This window comes from Octopus sinensis, linkage group LG3, assembly GCF_006345805.1.
Source record: "Octopus sinensis linkage group LG3, ASM634580v1, whole genome shotgun sequence".
Classification (NCBI taxonomy): domain Eukaryota; kingdom Metazoa; phylum Mollusca; class Cephalopoda; order Octopoda; family Octopodidae; genus Octopus; species Octopus sinensis.
Window position 1 is genome coordinate 159,260,823 of NC_042999.1, and position 25,252 is coordinate 159,286,074.

At 39.5% G+C, this 25,252-nt stretch overlaps 1 protein-coding gene across 8 annotated transcripts in view; it reads right to left on the reverse strand.

The window, feature by feature from the left end:
- LOC115209866 (protein O-mannosyl-transferase TMTC4-like) overlaps positions 1–25,252 on the reverse strand; it is a 382,774-nt gene that overhangs the window by 219,057 nt on the left and 138,465 nt on the right. For all 8 annotated transcript variants that reach the window (XM_029778443.2, XM_036501543.1, XM_036501547.1 and 5 more), the window contains one exon: positions 10,974–11,076. In XM_029778443.2, the coding sequence (XP_029634303.1) occupies positions 10,974–11,076 (103 nt within the window). The remainder of the gene's footprint in view (positions 1–10,973; positions 11,077–25,252) is intronic.

Here is a 25,252-nt window from a genome sequence, read left to right on the forward strand (position 1 = left end):
TGATAAATGTATAATACACCCACTTCCTTAGCTCTAGAACTGACCGTGTAGTTAAAATTTTTGTTTCTGAAGTAAGTGATCCCGAGTTCGATTTCGCTGAAAAGCACTCTGGGTAAGTGCGCCTTACCATAAACTCGGCCCACTCAGGCCATGATTTTTTAATTAGAAAGTGAAAACTGTGTGAATGATTTGCAGTCTTTCTTCTTGATAGAATTAAACGGTTGTCAATTTTAACAACATTACTTGGCATTTGATTGCCTTTCACAGATTCATCCGTTGTTAAAGGCATTAGAACTAGATCCCTCTGATATTGGTGACCACTGAAACGTTGTTTCGCCTCTCTTTTCACTAGCCAGTTATGAATCTGCTGAAGGTTGTGGCCATTGCGCTTTCTATAAATGGTCAAAAGTACAAACCAATACCATACGTAAACACATAGAACATTCATATAAAAAATACACACGCACTCACACGTAAACACTTGCATGAGCGCACGTAGATGTTGTAAATTATATTTTTTGGGGAAAAAAACTGGTTACTTATGCTCTCGCTGTTCTCAGAGTTTCCCTATACCTGTTGATGTAGTCTGCATCATACATGCAAACCTCGAGGTTCATGCACAACGCGAATGATTAAAGATTGATGCCTGTAAGAGACATATGCGAATTCTCTGACTTCAAGGGAGCTTAAGCATTTCAGATGGAAGTGGGGCTTAATTAATTGCAGGATTGGGAGGTGATGCACAGTAAAATTCAAAGAGTGGAAGAGGGTTGAATGCAGCGAGTAAGGTTTTATGGGTATGGTATATTTCCCATTTAATAGCGAGCTTTGTGCTTCTACACAGGTTGTACAATACCTTTTATCTCGATCATTAAAAATAGGTACGTGATCTTTGCTTAAAGCTAGTAGCCAATAATGTGAAATTCCATCTCACTAACAGTACATCTATAAACTGTGATTTTTGCTCAAGCATTGCCCGTTACAAGAACATATTTTGTTCCGACAGCTGTTGAATGTGTACAAAGGTATTTCAGAGGACATGGGAACATTATTTTAACAGTACAAGAACTCGACAGAAGGAACGTAGCTGCGATTCATTAACTGAAGTGTATCAATGAATAAAGGTGGTTTAAGGAATCCGTCTGAATTAACCCGATGGTCCGAAGGTGAAATACATGTCTTACCAGAAATAGCATAGAACTGGTAGATTTCCAACTATTCATTTGACTGAGAGTGCCATAAGTTCTGGTAGATAGGAGAAGTTGGATAGCATGTGCGTAATGTGTATGTAGTTAGAGTCAGACAACGGTAGGACGACGTGACAAATGAAGAAACTGTTGTAGTCTGATAGAGGTTGGGCTTAATTGTGAGAAAGGGATCAAGGTTCTTTAGAGTGGTTAGAGTTTTTGCATTCTGGTTTGTTTTTTCTTATTGTGTTGCTGCTGTTTTTTTTGTTTATATTGCGTTTATTTTTTTTTCTTTTGTCAGAAACACGTGTAGGTTCAAAATATTTCATTTATAGTATTGAAGATTGCACAAAATTCAGCTTCTATGACAGTGGCATCCGTAATGAACACCGGTAAGAACCGAGAAGGCCTATGTACCTTAACGTATGTGAGGAGGATGATTTGCGAAAGGGGTAAATCAGAACAGAAGTCCTCTTGATGCAGATGGAAGTCTTCCTCGTGGTCCAAAGAATTCGCTAAAAAGTAAAGAAGGTAAACGGCTGTGTGGTAAGTAGCTTGCTTACCAACCACATGGTTCCGGGTTCAGTCCCACTGCGTGGCACCTTGGGCAAGTGTCTTCTAATATAGTCTCAGGCCGACCAAAGCCTTGTGAGTGGATTTGGTAGACGGAAACTGAAAGAAGCCCGTCGTATATAAGTGTATATATATATATATATATATATATATATATATATATATATATATATATGTATGTATGTGTGTATATATTTTTGTGTCTCTGTGTTTGTCCCCCCAACATCGCTTGTCAACCGATGCTGGTGTGTTTACGTCCCCGTAACTTAGCGGTTCGGCAAAAGAGACCGACAGAATAAGTACTAGACTTACAAAGAATAAGTCCTGGGGTCGATTTGCTCGACTAAAGGCGGCGCTCCAACATGGCCACTGTCACATGACTGAAATAAGTAAAAGAGTAAAAGAGTAAAGAGTACATTTGAATAAGCGGGGGGAAAAAGACTTTGTCTCAGAGCAAGTGGTACTTTTTGTTGATGCTATGTAGGAAAGAAAGCTGGTGTTTGAGACAGTAGAATCTACGGATCTTTTCAATTCTGAAGCCAGTTTTTTCAAATTTTTCCTACTGAACCAAACAATTTGAAACTTCGTATACTGGTAGAATGTGTCAAAAGTAAACTTAATTGTAAACCAGAATGAAAACGGAATTGTAACTTCTAAGTTTAACGTTGTTTAATAATTAGAATTTTAACCAATGATATTCCGTCATTCGGCTTTATTTTATTTACTCCGTCTCGACCACCAATTTGGTGACGTATTAAACATCTTAAATGTAAACAAGCCGCATGTCTCCGTGAAATCTTCTAATTATTTAACGTACTCATGTTTCCAGGATCCTATAGTCAGCCACCTTCTAATAACAATATTTAAAACTAGTTAATAAGCCACATGTATTAAATTGAAAATGTTTCCATTCTGTTAGTACTTGCTTTCGTTTGCTATTAAGAAGTGGCATCTCAGTGACGAGGCTTCTAACAAGATTTCGTTTCTAAGCTAATGCGTTTCATTTCACTTATTGTATTTATTTGTGCAAAAGGCAAGAAATTTAATATTAAAAAAGCAAAGAGCTGGCAGAAACGTTAGCACGCCGGGCGAAATGCGTAGCCGTATTTCGTCTGCCGTTACGTTCTGTGTTTGTTTACAGTTTTCCGAACGTTAGTACGTCACAAAAGCGCTTTCTACGTCACACTAATAGAATGCAGTCAAGTTTTACACATGAAAACAAACAATCTGATTGGTTAAAATTCGCAGTTTTAATCTACGATTAAAGTCATAAAATAGATTTTTCTCAAATAAACTAGTTCCAACCTGTGTCTTGTTTTGCTAGACTCTATCAGCATACGAAGTTTCAGAATATTTAGTTAAGTAGAAAGATCTGTGGTCCTGGCTTCAGAATTGAAAAGATCCGAATCTACTTATACGTAAACACCATGTCTCAGAATAAAGTTTAAAGTACTGAGAGCGTACACACAACAGAAATAACTATTGATAAAGGTTGAGGGATTTGTATCGCAGAGAAGAACAGAATGGCTGGTTTGCTTGTAATTAAAGTGTGATATACACACTATCAAGAAAGATAGAATGTTAGTGAATAGCAGTAAAATTAGTGAAAGTTGTTTGGTATATTTGGTTTTAGATTTTGGTATTGGGACATGTAGAATGAGTTGGTACATCATGGGTTCATGAAGGCGGCGAGCTGGCAGAGTGGTTAGCACGCCGGGCTAAATGCTTAGCGGTATTTCGTCTGCCGCTACGTTCTGAGTTCAAATTCCGCCGAGGTCGACTTTGCATTTCATCCTTTCGGGGTCGATAAATTAAGTACCAGTTCCGCACTGGGGTCGATGTAATCGACTTAATACCTATGTCTGTCCTTGTTTGTCCGTCCACTCTATGTTTAGCCCCTTGTGGGTAATAAAGAAATAGGTACATCATGGGTTCACGATATCTCCTGCTATGAACTTTAATCGTAAGTTGGCTAAAACTCCGCTAAAAATACACATGGTTTTGGTGGTAGCACTAAACACTGCGGTGTGATATGTCCACATATTAAAGAAGTACAGATATTAAAGAAGTACAGGACCTACACCATATTATATAAATGGTAGACAGATTCAACATGTGCACACAAAAGGCGCACATACACACACACACACAAACACTCGCGCGCGCACACACACCAGATATACAGCTAGATAGATAGATGGATAGATAGACAGACAGTCAGCCAGACAGGCATGCATGCAGACAGACAGACAGGCAGACAGGCAGGCAGGTAGACAGACAGACAGACAGTCAGACAGACAGACAGACAGATAGATAGATAGATAGATAGATAGATAGATAGATAGATAGATAGAGATAGATAGACAGACAGATAGATAGATAGATAGATAGATAGATAGATAGATAATAGATAGATAGATAGATAGATAGATAGATAGATAGATAGATAGATAGATAGACAGATAGATAGATAGATAGATAGATAGATAGATAGATAGATAGATAGATAGATAGATAGACAGATAGATAGATAGATAGATAGATAGATAGATAGATAGACAGATAGATAGATAGATAGATAGATAGATAGATAGATAGATAGATATGTTTCTTTATTAGCCACACAGGGCTGCACACAGATAGAACAAATTACAAGGTAGAGCTTTTCTTTTGAAGGTTTAAAAAAAAAAAAAAAAGGAAGGGGAGTTTCGATCAAAAGGGATCGTAAAAGGAGAGAAAGAGGACAAAAGAAAGGGGGGGTTAAAAGAAAAAAAAAGGGGGGGGAGAGGAAAAAAAAATTGATCAATAGGGATCGTTATCACAGAAATGTCAATATGAAGTGTAAAGGGGAGGACAGGTGAGGTTTACCCGTGGAAAGAAAAGCCTACGGAAAAGACCACGGTAACCTCGGTCAATGAAGTCACATTTTATATTTCTTTTTTTTTTTTTTTTTTTTTTTGCAAATAAGCAACTCTCTGTTTTCGATTTCTGGGTTCATAGGACTATGCTCAAGGTGGCTTCGTCATTCATACGTGCCATTCTTGCTACATTCACCCATCTTTTTTTAAAACATTCGCTAGACAAAACTTGCCTCTCTACTCTCACTTTCCTTTTCAAGTGGTACTTGAAGAAGTTGATGAGAGATTGACCAGAGAGGAAAGTGTTTGGCTCCAATCCTTTCAGACGCGTCCACCAGATACATTCTTTCGCCATAGCCACAAGGATGATGAAAATAGCTCTTCCTTCCCGTTTGAAGGAAGGAGGCGTGACAATATTGACGATAGACTCAGCTGATAAACCGACTCGTCCCACACGTGACAGCAGTTGTTCGACATAAGCCCACAGGTCGGAAATTGTTGGACACTGAACGAGTGCGTGCAGAACGGTTTCGTCGCTCTGACCGCATCTCGGGCAGGTCGGCCCCGTGTTTCTCGAGCCGTGTCTGTAGAGCTTATCCCGAACGGGTAGCGCTTCTCGGTAGCACTGCCAGGCCAGGGATCTCTGGAAGTTGTCCATGGGCCCTGGCCCGAAAGTCGTCCCGAACAGGCGGGTCAGGTACTCCTCGTCGACGTCCAGGTTCGCCCGAGCTCGTCGTCGTACCTCCCCTCCACTAAACCCCTATAGAATGCTTTGGTTGTGTTGAAGTCACTTAAGGTCGACCCAGGACGGCAGAGTTGCTTGAGAGCAACGCGACACTCGCGGTGCCATTCGCCCTTCCTCAGCCTCTTTTTGATCCACGACTGCAGTTCGGTCATGGAGACGAGCTGCGGGAAAGCGTGCCTCACAAACGGCGACCACACCTGTTCACCGTCGTCTACATAGAGCCAGAGATGTCGCAGTCTCAGCGCGTGTCTGCGCATCATCAACCACGGCATGCCCAGCCCTCCTTTTAACGGGTGTTGACAGCAAATGGATCGCCTGACCATCGGGACGCATCCTTTCCACAAGAAGCGAAAGAGGATGCGTTGTAGTTTGGTGATGGTAGGGTCGGGACAAGGTACGACGGTCAGGCGGTAGTAGATGACGGACGCGATGTACGTGTTCGCCACCTCCGCTCGACCTTTTAGGGACAGTTTCCTCTCGGCCCATTGCCGGGCGAGGGTGACCACCCTACTCGTTATCTCGTTCCAGTTCTTCTCCACTTGGAGGTCCGGACCGAACCAGACCCCGAGCAACTCAACCGGGCCGTCGGTCCAGCGTCCCACGACGCAGGCGCTGGTGGACGGCATGGGCTTGCTTCTCCAGGTGCCTAGTCGCAAGCCCACTGACTTTTCCCGGTTGATTTTCGCTCCTGTCACCGCTTCGTAGTTTTTCAGTGTCTCGCCGACCAGCTCGATGTGCTCGTGGCTAGACACTATGACGGTGACGTCGTCCGCGTATGCAGACACGCTCGTCCCGCATCCCAATTCTCGCGGGATGCCCCTTAGAGTCGCCAGCTTCCGCAGTAGTGGCTCAAGTGTCAATACGTATAGAAGCGCCGAGAGGGGGCATCCCTGACGGACCGAACGTGCAATGTCGAAAGGTCTCGATAGATGTCCATTTACGCGAATTACCGAACGGATGCCTCTGTACAAGGCAGCTATCCAGCCGCGGAAGACGGGACCGAAACCAGCCGCTCTCAGGACTGCCTCCAAGTATCGATGGTCTACCCTATCAAAGGCTTTCGATTGATCCAAGTTGATCAGGGCCCCACCCATGCCAGGTTCGTTAACTACCCTGTCTATGATGTAGCGCATCAGATGGAGGTTGTCATGGATGGTCCGGCCTGGCACGGCGCATGTTTGCGCCTTGTCGACCAGTTTCTCGATGACAAGCGCCAACCTCTTGGCCAGCACCTTGGCCAAAATTTTCAAGTCTGCATTAAGCAGAGTGATGGGCCTAAAGTTATCTATTACATTTCCCTTGTTTAGATCTTTCTTCAGCAGTGTTACGGCTCCTCGGCTCACAAAACCAGGAATGCTCCCGTTTTGCTGCCAGTTGCAGTACACCGCCGCCAAGAGATCTCCAAACAAGTCTGGCATACAATTGTAAAGCTCGTAGGGTAGACCATCCAAACCCGGTGATTTGTCCCTCGAGCATTCTGCCATCGCTTCCCGCACTTCCGCCGCCGTGATGGCACCTTCGCAGCACCCTGCCTTTCTTGTCGAGAGTCGTGGTAGGCTATGTAGGTAGGCACTGAAGTCCACCCTACGTTCTTGCCCTCCACTCGTTCCGAACAGTCGGGCAAAATGCTGCTGAAAGGCCTCACACATTTTACTTGGCTCGAGCAATTCGCGCCCCTGTTCATCTACCAGTGACCGAATGGTGGCTTTGTTGCCCTGTTGCGCCTCTGCCACCCGGAGATAGATAGACAGATAGATAGATAGATAGATAGATAGATAGATAGATAGATAGATAGATAGATAGATAGATAGATAGATAGATAGATTGAGATAGATAGATAGATAGATAGATAGATAGATAGATAGATAGACAGATAGATAGATAGATAGACAGATAGATAGATAGATAGATAGACAGATAGATAGATAGATAGATAGATAGATAGATAGATAGATAGATAGATAGATAGATAGATAGATAGATAGATAGAAAGATAGATAGATAGATAGATAGATAGATAGATAGATAGATAGATAGATAGATAGATAGATAGATAGATAGATAGATAGATAGATAGATAATGATTGAATTAGTGTCGGGAGAAGATTGGATAGGATGCCTTGATAGAATTGAAATGCTGCTGAAGTCAACTCGGCCTTTTATCCTTTTGTGGCTCGATGTAATTTTCGTCAGGCGCAGGAGTGGCAGTGGTAAGTAGTTTGCATACCAACCACATAGCTCTGGGTTCAGTCCCACTGCGTGGCAGCTTGGGGAAGTATCCTCTACTATAGCCTCAGGCTGACCAAAGCCTAGTGAGTGTATTTGAGAGACGGAAACTTAAAGAAACCCGCAGTAGGTGCACATTCTGTCTGTCTGTGATTGTCCCCCTACCATCACCTGCTGGTGTGTTTATGTTCCCGTAACTTAGCGGTTCGGCAAAAGAGATCGATAGAATATGTACTAGGCTTACAAAGAATAAGTCCCGGGATCGATTTGCTCGACTAAAGGCAGTGCTCCCGCATGGCCGCAATCAAACGACTGAAACATTCAAAAGAATGAAAGAATATACCCTTGAACTGGACAATTCCTCTGACCTGTCTCCAGAACAGCTCACCCGACCACTCTCCAATACAATTCATCTACCTATCTACAAACACACAGTAGGCCGGTTTGGATAGGTAGGCCTACAACCAGCTCACAGTATCCAACAGCATCAATGTTGAGGTTCCAATTAGCAATGGATCAAACTCGGTTGAAAGAAAATAAGCCACCAGACTAACATATACTAAATCTATCAATTCATATTCATACTTTCAGAATAGAAACCTGATTGGAGATAGGTGTAGGCGAGTGACTGTGAAGTAAGAGGAAAGCCTGCATCCTATATAATTAAGACATGCAACGCAACTTTTAAAAACATGAGAAATAGACTTTAGACTTGTATTTTAAACCCACATTTTATAAGACTTTTACAAAGCATATGCTAGAAGCACTCCGTCGGTTACGACGACGAGGGTTCCAGTTGATCTGAATCAACGGAACAGCCTGCTCGTGAAATTAACATGTAAGTAGCTGAGCACTCCACAGACACGTGCACCCTTAACGTAGTTCTCGGGGATATTCAGCGTGACACAGAGAGTGACAAGGCCGGCCCTTTGAAATACAGGTACAATAGAAACAGGAAGTAAGAGTGAGAGAAAGTTGTGGTGAAAGAGTACAGCAGGGATCACCACCATCCCTGCCGGAGCCTTGTGGAGCTTTAGGTGTTTTTCGCTCAATAAACACTCACAACGCCCGGTCTGGGAATCGAAACCGCGATTCCGCTGCCCTAACCACTGGGCCATTGCGCCTCCTACAAAGCATATATACAACTAGGCGCAGGAGTGGCTGTGTGGTAAGTAGCTTGCTAACCAACCACATGGTTCCGGATTCAGTCCCACTGCATGGCATCTTGGGCAAGTGTCTTCTGCTATAGCCCCGGGCCGACCGAAGCCTTGTGAATGGATTTGGTAGACAGAAACTGAAAAAAGCCTGTCGTATATATGTATATATATATATGTATATATGTGTATGTGTGTGTGTTTGTCCCCCTAGCATTGCTTGACAACCGATGCTGGTGTGTTTATGTCCCCGTTACTTAGCGGTTCGGCAAAAGAAACCGATAGAATAAGTACTGGGCTTACAAAAGAATAAGTCCCGGGGTCGAATTGCTCGATTAAAGGCGGTGCTCCAGAATGGCCGCAGTCAAATGACTGAAACGAGTAAAAGAGTAAAAGAGTAACTTCCATTTATTACTTCCTCTTTGGGACACATATATATGTATATATGTATAAATGTATATATATGTATATATATGTACATATGTATATATGTATAAATGTATGTGTGTATATATGTATATTAGTCAATATTATAATACTCTCAAAATATAAATTTTAAAGGAGATTGGCACATAGTTATTAGGTATCTATAATTGTTTTTAATGGCGGGATAAGAGGATGAAGAGCAGCGCCAGTAATCCTTGTAAGGCCTTTAGGAATGATGGAATAAAGGAACATAATCTTCAAACAAACACGAAGCACCAATAGTTGCTATGAACATACAAAGAGGCAGATTAACTTTCCGACTGGCTTCCACGTTGTTTCTGACAACCAAATTTCACTGAATAATGTGGCCAATCCTAAGCTATGTAATAACACATTTTTCCAAAATGTTGGAGTGATGTCGAAGCTGAAGTTCTTAACAATACACGTAAAAAATAAGGCAAAATATTTCCAATGGTTTGTTTTAGTTTTTCTTATTTTTTCAAAAAGGAAAGCAATTCCGTATCTATTTAATCTAACTGAAGTAGTATATAACATATCAGTTGCATCTGATATTTAATGTGTGTGTGTGTGTCTTATTCAGGTTTATTTCAAGATTTCTTGCCAATAGAGAATGAGCTGGTTCTAACCTAGATCTAAGGCTCCTTCATTGGAATTTCAACGTTAGGAACAGGGTATTTTTGTATGTATGTATGTATGTATGTATGTATGCATGTATGTATGTATGTATGTATGCATGTATGTATATATGTATGTACGTATACGTGCATATTTGTATGTTTTGTTTTATATATGTCTTCTCATGCACATATTTGCATATCAAGACATGCTCATATATATATATAAAGACTAAACTTTGGGAAAGTTTTACAGATTTTTACAGTTCCAGTGATGAATTGAATCTGTAGTCTTCGAATCAGCTTTCTCCTTTCTGGTTTTGAGAAGCCTACTTTCTCAAGATTGGTATTTATGCAGTGTGTTACATATCCCAGTACCCCAATATTTACAGGAATAAACCTGAACATGTAATCTAGATAGAATAGCTGCTGATTTCTCTACAGTTCAGCATAGATATTCTCTTTTTCACTGATCTTCAGCTTTGTTAACATCCGCTGGGCAGCTGATTTCCACAACAATGCACAGTTTCTCTTCTTTATCCCAAATCCTTATATCAGATCTATCGGGCCTTATATCAGGTTTATTGGGGTTTTCACAAAGACATTCCACCTGTACTGCAATTTTATCATGAGTGGCGATGGCTTCCACCATACTATCGGTTCTTATTTCTCTGCCATCGAGGTTATCCTTTCGACGGATGTCGTTATACAGTGTCCTACCTACAACATCATCCTAACTACATCATGTCTCATCGGTAGATATATATGTATGTATGCATGTATTTGTGGAGGCACGTCGCTTAGTGGTTAGGGTATCAGCATCATGATCGTAAGGTTGTGGTTTCGATTCCTGGAGCAGGCGACACGTTGTATTCTTGAGCAAAACACTTCATTTCACGTTGCTCCAGTCCACTCAGCTGGCAAAAATGAGTAACGCTGCGATGGACTGGGGAACATATGCGCCATAGAAACACATGCGCCATAGAAACCGGGAAATCAGGCACATGAAATCAGGCTAGGCTTTAAAAGGGCGTATTTATTTTATGTATGTGTGTATGTATGTATGTATGTTGTATGTATGTATGTATGTATGTATGTATGTATGTATGTATGTTGCATGTATGTATGTATGTATGTATGTATTTATTTATTTATTATGTATGTCTTACCTTTGTTGTTCTTATTTGCCATGAGACCATAATGATAAATTAGAAAACCGAGCAAAGAGAACATTGTATACAACATGTCCGCTTGTCCAACAACTGAGGCGACCTGAAAAACATTACATTAAATTATACATTAACTTAGTCACGTAATCATTGCATTTGACAACACAGTGTTCAGTTATTTTGATTTAAATGGAAATTTTATAGATTGCCTATTGTTTTTTAATGGAATTGGAATGTTCAATTATATTCAGTTATCAAGCAATCATCAGTTGTTTACATGGACATAACCTAATGCTTCATTTCAATATATATATAATTGAATATTAGAAATTTTACTTAAGTACTATGTTCAGTGTAAGAAATTTCACTAAATAATATTCTCTCCAATATAAACGTGTCTTTTGTGTGTGTGTGTGTGTGTGTGTGTGTGTGTGTGTGTGTGTGTGTGTGTGTGTGTGTGTGTAGTTATGTGTGTATTGATATTTTGTAAGTAAACATTGACATTCTCCAAAATTTTATTGATGCAAATGCTAATCTGATCATTCAGTTAACGTTCTGAGAATGCGAGATCTAACTGCCGTTGCATGACAAGCATAACTCAGTTTCTATGGTAATTCTTTCTTATTATCCATTTTAAATCCCATGAATCACACTGCATGTGTGTGTGTGTGTGTGCGCGCGCGTGCGTGTGTGTGTGTGTGTGTGTGTGTCTGTGTGTGTGTGTCTGTGTGTGTGTGTGTGTGTGGCGCATGAGCGTTAAATGATTTCGTTACAACTACTCGTTATTACTGAATGACTGCTATACGAGGAACAATTCTGAAACAAACCATACTTCCATTTAAAGTGCCTGAAAATTACAAGTGCTAACAACTTTCAGATTAAAATTAGCAGCTGGATGGAAGACATTGAGTAACAGTTTATAATACTGTTCAATAATTAGCGTTTGGACTTTACTTTACTGAAATTCACTGAAATTTTTGATCAATTTCTAAGCGTTGCATACTGACATATACACATCATATATACAAAGCTACGCGTATTCCTACATACACAGACACAGCACATACACACACGCATACACGCACACGCACACATACTGCAGACACACACACATACATTTATGGGCGTGGTTGTGTGGTAAGATGCTTGATTCTCAGCCACATGGTTCTGGGTTCAGTCCCACTGCATGGCTTCTTTGGTAAGTGTTTTCTATTATAGCCCCGGGTCGACCAAAGTCTTTTGAGTGGATTTGGTAGACGGAAACTGAAAGACGCCTGTCGTATATACAAACACACACACACACACACACACACACACACATATATGTGAAAATATGCATGCATAAATACACACGTACACACACTGCTTCGATTTTTCAAGTCAGAGTTGTTCTCATTCGGTTGTCGTTCAAAAAGACCCAGCAGCCAATGTAACATGTGACGGTCGTCTATATATTGGATCCATTACTTTAGGCTAAATGATTAATAAAGAGAATATTATAACTATATTATTTTACTTGTTTCAGTGTTTTGACTGCGGCCATGCTAGAGCACTTCCTTTTAGTCGAAGTAATCAACCCCAGGGCTTTATACTCCTAGTACTTATTGTATCGGTTACTTTTGCCGAACCGGTAAGTTACGGGGACGTAAACACACCAACATCAGTTGTCAAGTGATGATAGGAGGGGGACAAACAGACGCAAAAGTACACACATAAATACATACATACATACATACATATATATATATATATATATATATATATATATATATATCACGTGATCACGTGACCGACCAGGCTATCAGATGTTGCTACACATCGCTGGTCACAATGCGCTTCGCATTGTTTTGGCCTTCAAAAGACGCCACCCCGCTGACTAAGCGAGCAGGCCAATATATATATATATACATACAACGAGATTCTTTCAGTTTCCGTCTACCAAATCACCCCACAGGGCTCTGATCGGCTCGAGGCTATAGTAGAAGGCACTTGCCCAAGGTGCTACGCAGTGGGACTGAACCCGGAACCATGTGGTTGAGAATCAAGCTTCTTACCACACAACCACGCCCATAAATGTATGTGTGTGTGTGTGTATGTGTGCAGTATGTGTACGTGTGCGTGTATGCGTGTGTGCATGCGTGTGTGTGTGTATGTGCTGTGTCTGTGTATGTAGGAATGCGCGTAGCTTCGTATACATGATGTGTATATGTAAGTATGCAACCCTTAGAAATACATTTTCGCTCATGATATTCCTATCACGATCAACTGACATTCTAACTTGTATCGACTAAAAGAATCCGGAATAGCATATTAATGTCATATTTGCTAGCATTCTTTTGTTTTATTAACTTTTTGTTCTTTCAATAATTGATTCAAAAACTCTCTTGAAGAGAGAAATACTCATATTGCTGTCTGCTTATTATCTTTCCAAATGGATGGTGTGTGTTAATATAATGATTATTTTTTCTTTTGCCGTTTTCTTTTTTAATTTAAATTCTAATATGCTGGATTAAATTAGCAGAATCATATTTAAAACATTCTGGGACAACCTTTTCTTAATGCATGAGCATTTTCTGGTAGTTCATATTGGTCACGTTTTCAGTGGTATTGTCAAATGAAATAGAATAATCCATTATCTCAGAAATTCTATGAAAATAAAACTAAAGCAGTTTAAAATTATACTCGATGACTTTGATCTACATCAATTCATTTCATGTATTATTTGCATTTTATCAAAAGTAATCATCTGAATTCAGTTACATAGGCAATGCAAGAGATTTTCCTTCGAGGATTGTCTCAGACAACCAACTGCAAAATGTAGGACCAATCGGAATTAAAACAGTTTGCCTGAAGACAGAATCTGTTTAGTATGTTATTTTGTGTGCGTTTTTATCTCACTTCTATCTCTTATCGTGTACTTGAAGCATTTTAGTCAAACAAATCGATCGCAGAACTTATTTTTCACACTTGCTAGTTAGAATAACCTCTTTTGCCGAACCACTCTATGTGTGTATGTATGTGTGTGTTAGTGTGTGTGTGTGTGTGTGTGTGTGTAGCCTAGTGGTTAGCATGTTGCACTCACGACTGCTAGATCATGGCTTCAATTCCTAGGCTGGGCGGCACGTTGTGTTCTTGAGAAAAACACTTCATTTCACGTTGCTCCATTCCCCCTTTTGATCAGGGGAGATTGTTGGCTTGCTCACCTAGCAAGCGGGGTGGCGTCATTCGAAGGCTAAAATGATGCAAGATGCATTGTGACCACCGATATGTAACAGCATCTGATAGTCTGAACGGTCATGTGGTCAGTTTCCGTTTGACATATCCACTCACAGGGACTTAATCACCTCAGAGCTATATTAGAAGACACTTGCCCATGGTGTCACGGAGTGGCACTGACCGTGGAACCATATGGATCGGAAGGAAACTTTGTACTACACACCTACGACTGCACCTATCAACTATAATAATATATTATTGTCAGGAAATTGAATTTCGCAGATCTTTCATAGATCACATGCGATCAGGAACAAATCCAGATATACATTTTCTGAATAAATTACTTGCTTTATTCTACAACACTTTTGTTATTAATTATTCCGGTCTAACTAAATCCCTCATTCTCATAGAAAACCTCTAAACACATTTCACAGCGATATATATGGATAGGCCATATACACGTGTCTTCTTCAAACCATACAGACATAGAAGCAAGAATATTAAAATCTACGCAAAGAATATCATTGCATTAGATATTATTGTAGTTTGATTAATTTCAGACAGCCCTTGTAGCTAAAAGTCAAACATGCGCACGCAACCAGAAATATTATATTATTAAAATTGCATTAACGATCTGCAAGTATCACAATTTACATGCAATCCAACATATTTGCACTATATATCATAAAAGTTACCAATGACATCCATTGAATTTTGAGAGAATAAAGCTCTAATGAACCAACCTGAATCTTCGCTAACGACATCTTTCAATTGCCCATTGATAGAAGATGACTGACAAAGTCATGCTATATGTCAAACTGTTTAAGACTAGATAGCCATTTCTAGATAACCGCTTCAAAATAGAGGCTGTCCTGAGTGTTTTACTGGTTACGCCTGCCCAAAACGAGAGTTTAAATAAAGATGTGTACTATAAGCAAAAGGTCCATGAAGTTTTGGATAAGGTATCCAAGTTTTGGATAAGCTTTTGGATAGGCGCAGGAGTGGCTGAGTGGTAAGTAGCTTGTTTACCAACCACATGGTTCCGGGTTCAGTCCCACTGCGTGGCATCTTGGGTAAGTGTCTTCTACTATAGCCTCGGGCCGACCAAAGCCTTGTAAGTGGATTTGGTAGACGGAAACTGAAAGAAGCACGTCGTATATATGTATATATATATATATATATATATATATATATGCGTGTATGTTTGTGTGTCTGTGTGTCTGTGTTTGTCCCCCTAGCATTGCTTGACAACCGATGCTGGTGTGTTTACGTCCCCGTTACTTAGCGGTTCGGCAAAAGAGACCCATAGAATAAGTACTGGGCTTACAAAAGAATAAGTCCCGGGGTCGAGTTGCTCTATTAAAGGCGGTGCTCCAGCATGGCCGCAGTCAAATGACTGAAACAAGTAACAGAGTAAAAAGAGAGTAAAGAGTACCGTTTTTAAGGATATTTGACCGGTACTTCTTTCATCGAACTCAGAAAGCAAGAAAGCAAATTCGAGCACACCAACATTCGAACACATAACGCAAAGTTCACATTACCCTTCTCTTCTTATTTTAACAGCAACCACACAAGTATAATCATTCGACCCGGGTCATTCGTATAAGGATATATTCCTCCCAGGTTCCCATCCATCTCTTAGGACACCATAAAGGCTCGTGAGCACTGCGCCTCCAACACTGATTAAATAACAAAAGCGTATTAAGAACAAATACGTTAAATATCAACCAATGGAAATTTTGAATTGCAGACACAACAACAATAGCACGAAAATAACTGCGATAACTGGAAACTATACTCTTTTACTCTTTTACTTTGTTTCAGTCATTTGACTGCGGCCATGTGGAGCACCGCCTTTAATCGAGCAAAGCGACCCCGGGACTTATTCTTTGCAAGCCCAGTACTTATTCTATCGGTCTCTTTTGCCGAACCGCTAAGTGACGGGGACGTAAACACACCAGCATCGGTTGTCAAGCAATGCTAGGGGGACAAACACCGACAAACACACACACACATAAATATATATATATATATATATATATATATATATATGACAGGCTTCTTTCAGTTTCCGTCTACCAAATCCACTCACAAGGCATTGGTCGGCCCGGGGCTATTGCAGAAGACACTTGCCCAAGATGCCACGCAGTGGGACTGAACCCGGAACCATGTGGTTGGTTAGCAAGCTACTTACCACACAGCCACTCCTGCGTCTATGTGCAACATATAACAACTACCCGAAATTAAAGTAACGCAAGTATGTGCATGCCTACGGGTTTATAAATTTGCGCACACGTCTATCGAGACAGCTGCACATGCAAACATGGGCATATACGTGTCTGTCTGACTGCCTGCCTGTCTGTCTGATTGTCTGTCTGACTGTCTGCCTGTTTGTCTGTAAGTAATGTAAGCTTATATGCTGCATGATCTCTTATACAAGAAAAGAAGCGCACGAAGAGAATATTTCATTTTAGGCAAGTAGTGTATGTCCAAATCACGTCGGTATAGAAGCTTAATATTTTTCTTCCTTGTAGCTTTTCACTTTCTCTCACACATTATTGTTATGGCCTTATTTTTAGCACCGGAAACGTTTTTTTTTAAAGATTTTTTTGTTATTTACTATTTTTCTCGAAACACTTCATCATAATATTGTTGGTGTAAGCTATGCATGTCATGGTTAACGTAATCAGATTATCCCGTATCAATGGGAGAAAAACGATTTGCTGTTATAAATGTGAAATTGCGTGGAAAGATATGTATGCGCATGCCTACGGGTTTACACATTTGTGCACACATCTATGAAGACAGCTGCACATGCAAAAATGGGCATATATATGTGTGTGTGTGTGTGTGTGTGTGTGTGTGTGTGTCTGTTTGCCTGTCTGTCTGTCTGACTGTCTGACTGTCTGTCTGTATCTGATTGCGTCTGTGTGTGTATTTATGCGTGCGTATCTTTGGTATGTATTTTGTCGCCCCTACCCCCATTTGAAAATTGATGACTTTGTTTATATGAGTGTGTGTGTGTGTGTTTGTATATGTGTGTTTGTGTGTGTGTGTGTATGAGTGTGCGCGCGTGTCTGTGTGTGCTGGGAAGGTATAAATATAGGAACACTGCGTGGTTAGAAGTTTACTTCGCAATCACATGGTTCTACGCCGACCAAATCCCTGAAAATGGATTTGGTAGACAAAAACTGTCGTATATATATATGTGTGTAAGGCGGCAAGCCAGCAGAAACGTTAGTACGCCGGGCGAAATGCTTAGCAGTATTTCGTCTGCCGCTACGTTTTGAGTTGAAATTCCACCGAGGTCGACTTTGCCTTTCATCCTTTCGGGGTCGATTAAATAAGTACCAGTTACGCACTGGGGTCAATATAATCGACTTAATCCGATTGTCTGTCCTTGTTTGTCCTCTCTGTGTTTAGCCCCTTGTGGGTAGTAAAGAAATAGGTATTTCGTCTGTCTTTACGTTCTGAGTTCCAATTCCACCGAGGTCGACTTTGGCTTTCATCCTTTCGGGGCCGATAAATTAAATACCTATTTCTTTACTACCCACAAGGGGCTAAACACAGAGGGGACAAACAAAGACAGACATACGGATTAAGTCGATTATATTGACCCCAGTGCGTAACTGGTACTTAATTTCATCGACCCCGAAAGGATGAAAGGCAAAGTCGACCTCGATGTGGCGAATGAGCGCACTGTAATCCGATGGTTTGAGAAGTTCCGGCGTGGTAGCTTTACTCTTTAAAATCAGTCCCGTAGTAGATCTGTGACCAAGGTAGATAATGAGATGGAAATTAATGGAAGCGGATATGTCTCAAACTACCAGTGAGTTTGCAGCAAAGGTTTGAAGTTTCGATTCCAGCTGTATTGGACCGTCTGAAACAAATCGACAAGGTAAAGAAGCTACACGATTGGGTACCACACGAACTCAACGAGTATCAAATGACACGTCGTCTTGAAACTTGCTGTTTGCTGTCACGGCATAAAAGCGAAACCATTTTTGCATTGTACTGTGATGTGTGATAAAAAAATAGATTCTTTTCAACAATAGCAAGCGCTCTGCATGGTGGTTGGGTAAAAGGAATTTGGTGGTGCAGCGCTGATGTCATCCACAACAACTTCATGATGTATACAACGGATGTATTCATTAACCAATTGGATGAAATGATGAGTGAACATGCAAATTAATCAACCGAGATTGGTCAATATAGACAAGTCAATTCTCTTGCAAGACAATGCTTGACCACATGTTGCACAAAGAACGCTACTCAAGTTACAGGAACTGAACTTGGAAGTAATTTGTCATCTACCACATTCACAGGACTTTGCACCAACTGACTATCACGGTTTTTTGCAAGGAAAAAACTTCAAATCTGAAGAAGATGCAAAAATAGCCTTTCGTGATTTCATTACCACTTGCTCTCCAGAATTCTTCACTACCGGCATAAATAAGCTACCGATAAAATGGCAAAATTGTGTTGATAATTTAGGTGTATATAGATAGATAAATGTATGTATATATGCATATGTGTGTGTGTGTGTATGTATGTATGTATGTATGTATGTATGTATGTATGTATGTATGTATGAGTGTGTGTTTGTTTGCGTGCGTGTGTATGTATATATATATTTAAACATAATAAATAACAATAAGGTAATAAGAAATTATTATTACCAGTGGCCTAGCACAAAAACGAACTCGTCATTAGACTATATATTATTCACATAGAAATACAAGTGGCTTCCAAATAGGAAAGCCTTGTGCTAGAAAGAGCAGTAGAAAACTCAAACCACCAATTAAAGATAAATTCTCAAAAGGAATGAAAATTAAAACGTTTACCATCTCAATTATTTCCCAAACCATGGTTTCTAACTATTTCAAGCAAAAAATTTTTGCTGAGGGCCAGTCTTCATCAGTGGGAATCCTTAATTGGTGGTTTGAGTTTTCTACTGCTCTTTCTAGCACAAGGCTTTCCTATTTGGAAGCCTCTTGTTGTATTTCTATATATATATATATATACATACATAACATACATACATACATACATACATACATACATACATACATATATATGCCTTTCAGGGAGTTAACTTGGGATTCATTAACGACAATGTAACCTTCATATAATTAACGTACCTTAATTATATTCGTTGAATAATTATTACATCAGAGGATCTGCTAACTAGGAATCGTGTGGCCTGGGTATTATCTGTTCTACTCACTCAGTTCGTACGTATGTGTGTGTGTATGTGTATATGTTTATCATCTATGAATGTATGAATGCAAGTATGTATCTGTGTAGACAAATACATGTGTATTTCAGTGTGCATTTGTGTGTGTGGTGTGTGTGTGTGTGTGTGTGTGTGTGTGTGTGTGTTCGTCCCTGCCATCGCTTGACTGTTTAATTTTTTGTTTTTTGTTTGTTTGTTTTTTGTCTACGTCCTCGTAACTTATTGGCTAAGCTGCAGAAATGATAGAATAGGTACCAGTATTTAAAAAAAAAACGAAGCATAAAGTGAATTCGTTCGAATAAAACCATTCAAAGCGGTGTTTCGACATGGTCATATTCCAATGACCGAAACGAGTAAAAGATGTAGTAAGAAGTTTGCTTCTCCTCCACAAAGTGCCGGGTTCAGTCCCATGTCTTCTACTATAGACTCGGGCCGACCAAATCCTTGTGAGTGGATTTAGTAGATAGAAACTAAGAGAAGCCCATCGTATATATATATATGTGCGGAGTTGTTTTCCTGTATCTTGTGTATGTGTATGCCGCCACCACCGCTTCAGAAACGGTGTTAGTGTGTTTACGTCTCAGTAGCCTAGCGGTTCGTTCGATAGAACACATACTATAAATACTGGCGTCGATTCGTTCGACTGAAATTCTTCCATGCGGTGCCGCAGCATGGCCCTAGTCTAATGACTGAAGCAGGAGAAATATAGAAAAAAAGAATATATATATATATATTATATATATATATATATATATATATATATATATATATGTATATATATATATATATATGGATATATAGATATATATATATATATATATATATATACCGGAGTAAACACATAAATGTGAAACAAGGTGGAAAAAAGAGTACTCAAATACCAGTGTAGAGTAATATGCTTTATTTTAAGCAGCAGAAAATTCAACAAATTCAACAATTTGTTGAATTTTCTGCTGCTTAAAAAAAAGTATTATATATATATATATATATATATATATATATACACAAAATTTAGAGGAATGACCAATAAAGTGGACACCCTATCTGCTAAACATAGACGTCAAATCGCCATCACCACGAAGAATGTGTTCTCAAGAAAAAAATGTTCTTTAACCGATTAGCTGCTGAAATTTATTAACTGCAGAGCAATTTCCGGCCTCAACGCGCCAAAGTGAAGGTATTTGAAAAATTACACCCAAATTAACTTGTATAACTTTATACCTGCTCGATTTCGGTTAAGCGTTCTGTATCTAGTTCTGGAAATTTTTTTTTGTAAGCGACAGACTACGCTGACGATCTTGCAGATGTCTGCGTGTTTTATATACGAAGATATTAACAAGCGAAACCAATGGTACGTAGGTAATCATTTTTATTTCGTATGTTTTCATTTGTCTCGCTCATTTTTACATTTTGGCGTTTTACTGAGATTTTTTTCTTGAAAGCACATTCTTCGTGGTAATGGCGATTTGAGGTCTATGTTTAGCTTAAAGGGTGTCCACTTTAGTGGTCATTCCTCTTCGGCTTTTTTAAATGTGCTAAGCCACTGGTTTTAATTGATTAACATCAATTTCTCCTCTTGTTATTTAATTATATATATATATATATAAAGAGAGAGAGAGAGACAATCAGACAGACAGACAGACTAACAGTGATGTATGGATAGATAGATAGATAGATAGATAGATAGATAGATAGATAGATAGATAGATAGATAGATAGATAGATAGATACATACATACATACATACATACATACATACATACATACATACATACATACATACATACATACATACATGGATAGATGAATGGATGGATGGATGGATAAAAGAAAACAAGATGGAAAAAATAATACTGGAATACCAGTCTTCACAAACGGTTAATCAGAGTTGCACGTGCCCGTTTAACAGACAGTTGCGATAAACGCACCTGCCTGGCATGAAACACTGAGTAACAGTTTGTGAAGAATTTTTGGCTTTAATATAGATAGATAGAGAGAGAGAGAGAGGGAGGAGAGAGAGAGAGAGGAAGTAATAGAGAAACATAAATATCTGTCTGCATGCATATATGTGTATACAAACACACTCACACACAAAACTCCCACACACACACGCACATATATATATATATATACATGCATACGTATAATAAGAGAATACACGCGTGCACACACACGTACACTCACACACACACACTCACACACACATGCACAAACACATATATATACATACATATAATAAGAGAACCACCACAGTGTCGCTTAAGAGAATGTGTATCGAGAAAATATTTGCAATACATTTGATAAGTATATATTTATATATATATAGCCATGCTGTGGAAGCTTAATCTAAATTTATTAAATCTCCAATTCTCCGGTAGCTGATAGCGAAGAATCGACCGAAATGTGTTTCGCATTTATTAACACTCATCGGGGTGTGTTTATCATGCCTCTCAAGTACCGAATTTGCCAGTTGTCTTAATAAAAAAATTACTGGCATGAATTCATTTACACAGAAGCGTTTAGATACTCAATCTCACCTACTGAATATTCTATCGTTTCATCTGTGATTATATTTTCATAGCTACAAGAAATGCGTATTTTTTAAAGCATTCGCCCGTTACAAGGTTCTTAGACCACTAAAAACGTAAGAGCTACTAGAATAAAATGGACGTTAGACAGAAGTCAATAGGTGACGATGTACATCAGACTTAAAAGACTGGAGGAGGTCATATTGAAGCGGAAAACAAGACTGTGGAAGGGAATTCCTAAGTTCAGAGGCCCGAGGGAAGAAGCTGGTACTGTAAAGTACTTTACGGCACTTAGGAGGTTGCACAGTATACTGATGAGAACTGGATGCAAGTCTAGTTGAACGCTGAGAAGTTCTTAAAGGAGGAACCAGAGAAAAGGGCTCAGTTAAACAATGTCCATGAAAATACTTATAGAAAAGAGACAAGGAAACCACACGAGACGATGAGAGAATGAATCCAATTTGGAAGGCAGATCAGGACCAATAGCATAAGAAATACGGCGTTGAATGCGGTCCAACAGAGTTAAACAATCTGCTGAAGCACCTGCCCATATGTGACAACAGTACTCAATGTAGGTGCGAAGGGTGGACTTATAAAGATAAAGAATAGACTCAGGAGTGAGATAACTCCTCGGACGAAGCAGTGTGCCTACCTTCATTGCAGCTGATTTTGCAATGGATTCAATGTAAGTCCTAAAGAAAAATCATTTCGGAACGTCACTCCTAGGAGACGAATATAACGACTCTCAGGTAAATCAATACCATCCATTGAAACCGATGGCAAAAAGGATATCTGAAGCTATTAATTGAAAGAAGTTTAGTTTCAATGGATTGAAATTTACAAGCCATTTCCTACGCCACTCAATAATAGATCGAAGATCATTCCCAAAGTTAGCAGCGATCTCAATCAAACTTATCAGACAAGTAGTGAGATTTATCCAAACAAGAGTACAAAGTAGAGTCATCAACATAGATTACTAGCTGACAGACAGTATGATCAGGCAGATCATTGATAAAAAGAAGAAAGAGAGTTGGGTCCAGGGCAGATCCTTGAGGAACACCAGCATTGATAGAAAAACTAGATGAAGATTGACCATCAAAAAGAACCTTGATCCTGCGGTCATAAAGGAAAGAGGAGATGATGTTTAGCATGAAACCTGACATACCAAAGGACTGGAGATTCCATAGAAGTCAAGCATGCCAAACCCTATCAAATGACTTAGAAATATCAAGAGTAACTGCCCCAGCTTGACCAGATACATTCAAGGCACGATAAAGACGCTTGGATATAACAGTATAGAAATACACACTCATACTCCCTCTCCCATTTTCTCTCTCATATATATATATATATATATATATATGTACGTGCGTGAGTGTGTGTGTGTGTGTGTGTACACATAAACATGCACGTATATGTGTGTGTAATAGTTTCTTCTTTATATTTAGTTATATTTTGTATTTTTTACAATTTCACATAAATTCCTTACAGGAGCAATCCATCCTCATCGTTTCCAATCCTAAACGGTATCATCTATTTCAAGTGTAATTGAGTCCATGCTTGTTAAAGACATTTCCTTACACCCATGAACGATGAGACTGATATCGACATTACTACGCCATTATTATCCCCATCTTTCTATATCAAACTAGCAGTATTGCCCGGCACAACGGGGATTTCAGGGGAGAGTTTCAGGGAGTCGCTGGCGATGTATCGTGATGATAAAAAATCCGGCCTGCTAAAATTTGGTTAAAGTGATTTAAACTGCAGAATCAACGCAAAATGGTCACATTTAATTCAAAGCGTTAAAAATGTTATGAAAACACTTGGTATGTGTTCACAAAGTCCAAACGATTAATACGAAAAAACCCGCCAGGCTACATCCCGAAAATTCATTCCTTTGCCGAATTTCTACAATGTTTACGGCGATTCGTTTTTATATCTTGATTTCTTTTTTTTCATGCAATTTAAGCATGTTTGCAGGCGTGGTGAACACAGTTCACGTCAAACAGATGACTGAGTGAAGTTCACTATTCAATGCATGGGATAAGGCCTAAACAAACACATTATCGATTTTTGCACTTGCGAGATGAATTTCGGAACAGAAATAGCGCAGTTCAATTTTCATTCGCCTAAACTTTGAGTGACCCATTTTTTGTGGTTCTACGATTTGTTGGCTAGGAGAAGATGTGCCGGGACGTTAAACACACAGACAAACAAGTTGAGTTTTATATATATAGATATCAACGAGTGGTGTTTACTTGTAACTAGTGCGTAGTATTTAACTTTTCTTTTCTTTTACCTTTTGCTTGTTGCAGTCATTAGACTGCGGCCATACTGAAAGGCACCACCTTGAAGAAATTTTAGCCGAGGGATTCGACCCCAGTACTTATTTTTGGTAAGTCTGGTACTTATTCTATCCGGCTCTTTTGCCGAAACGCTTGAGGAGCAGCTGTGTGGTAAGTAGCTTGCTTACCAATTAGGTGGATCCGGGTTCAGTCCCACTGCGCGGTACCTTGGGCAAGTGTCTTCTACTATAACCTCGGGCCGACCAAAGCCTTGTGAGTGGATTGGGTAAACGGAAACTGAAAGAAGCTCGTCGTATATATGTATATATATATATATATATATTGTGGTGTGTGTGTGTGTGTGTGTGAGAGAGAGTGTGTGTGTGTTTGTCCACCAACATCACTTGACAGCCGATGCTGGTGTGTTTGCGTCCCCGTCACTTAGCGGTTCGGCAAAAGAGACCGATAGAATAAGTACTAGGCTTACAAATAATAAGTCCTGGGGTCGATTTGCTCGACTAAAGGCGGTGCTCTAACATGGCCACAGTCACATGACTGAAACAAGTAAAAGAGTAAAAGAGTACACCAAAACCAGTTGTCGAGCGATAGTGGGGGTCAAAGAAAAAGCTAAACATACACACAAACAGCACGCATACACACACACCTACACAAACACACTCATACATACATACATATATATATATATACTTTATTTAAAATCAGCAGAAATTCAACAAAACCTGCTACTCGGAGTTTCACCTTCCCGTTCGTCGGACAGTTTTGTTAAATTACTCTACCCCTGGTATTTGAGTACTCTTTTCTTCCACCTTGTTTCACATTTATGTGTTTACTCCGGTATATATATACACATATATATATATATATATATATATATATATATATATATATATGTGTGGTGTGTATATATATATATATATATATATATATATATATATATATATATATATATATATATATATAAATGTATATAACGAGCTTCTTTCAGCCTCC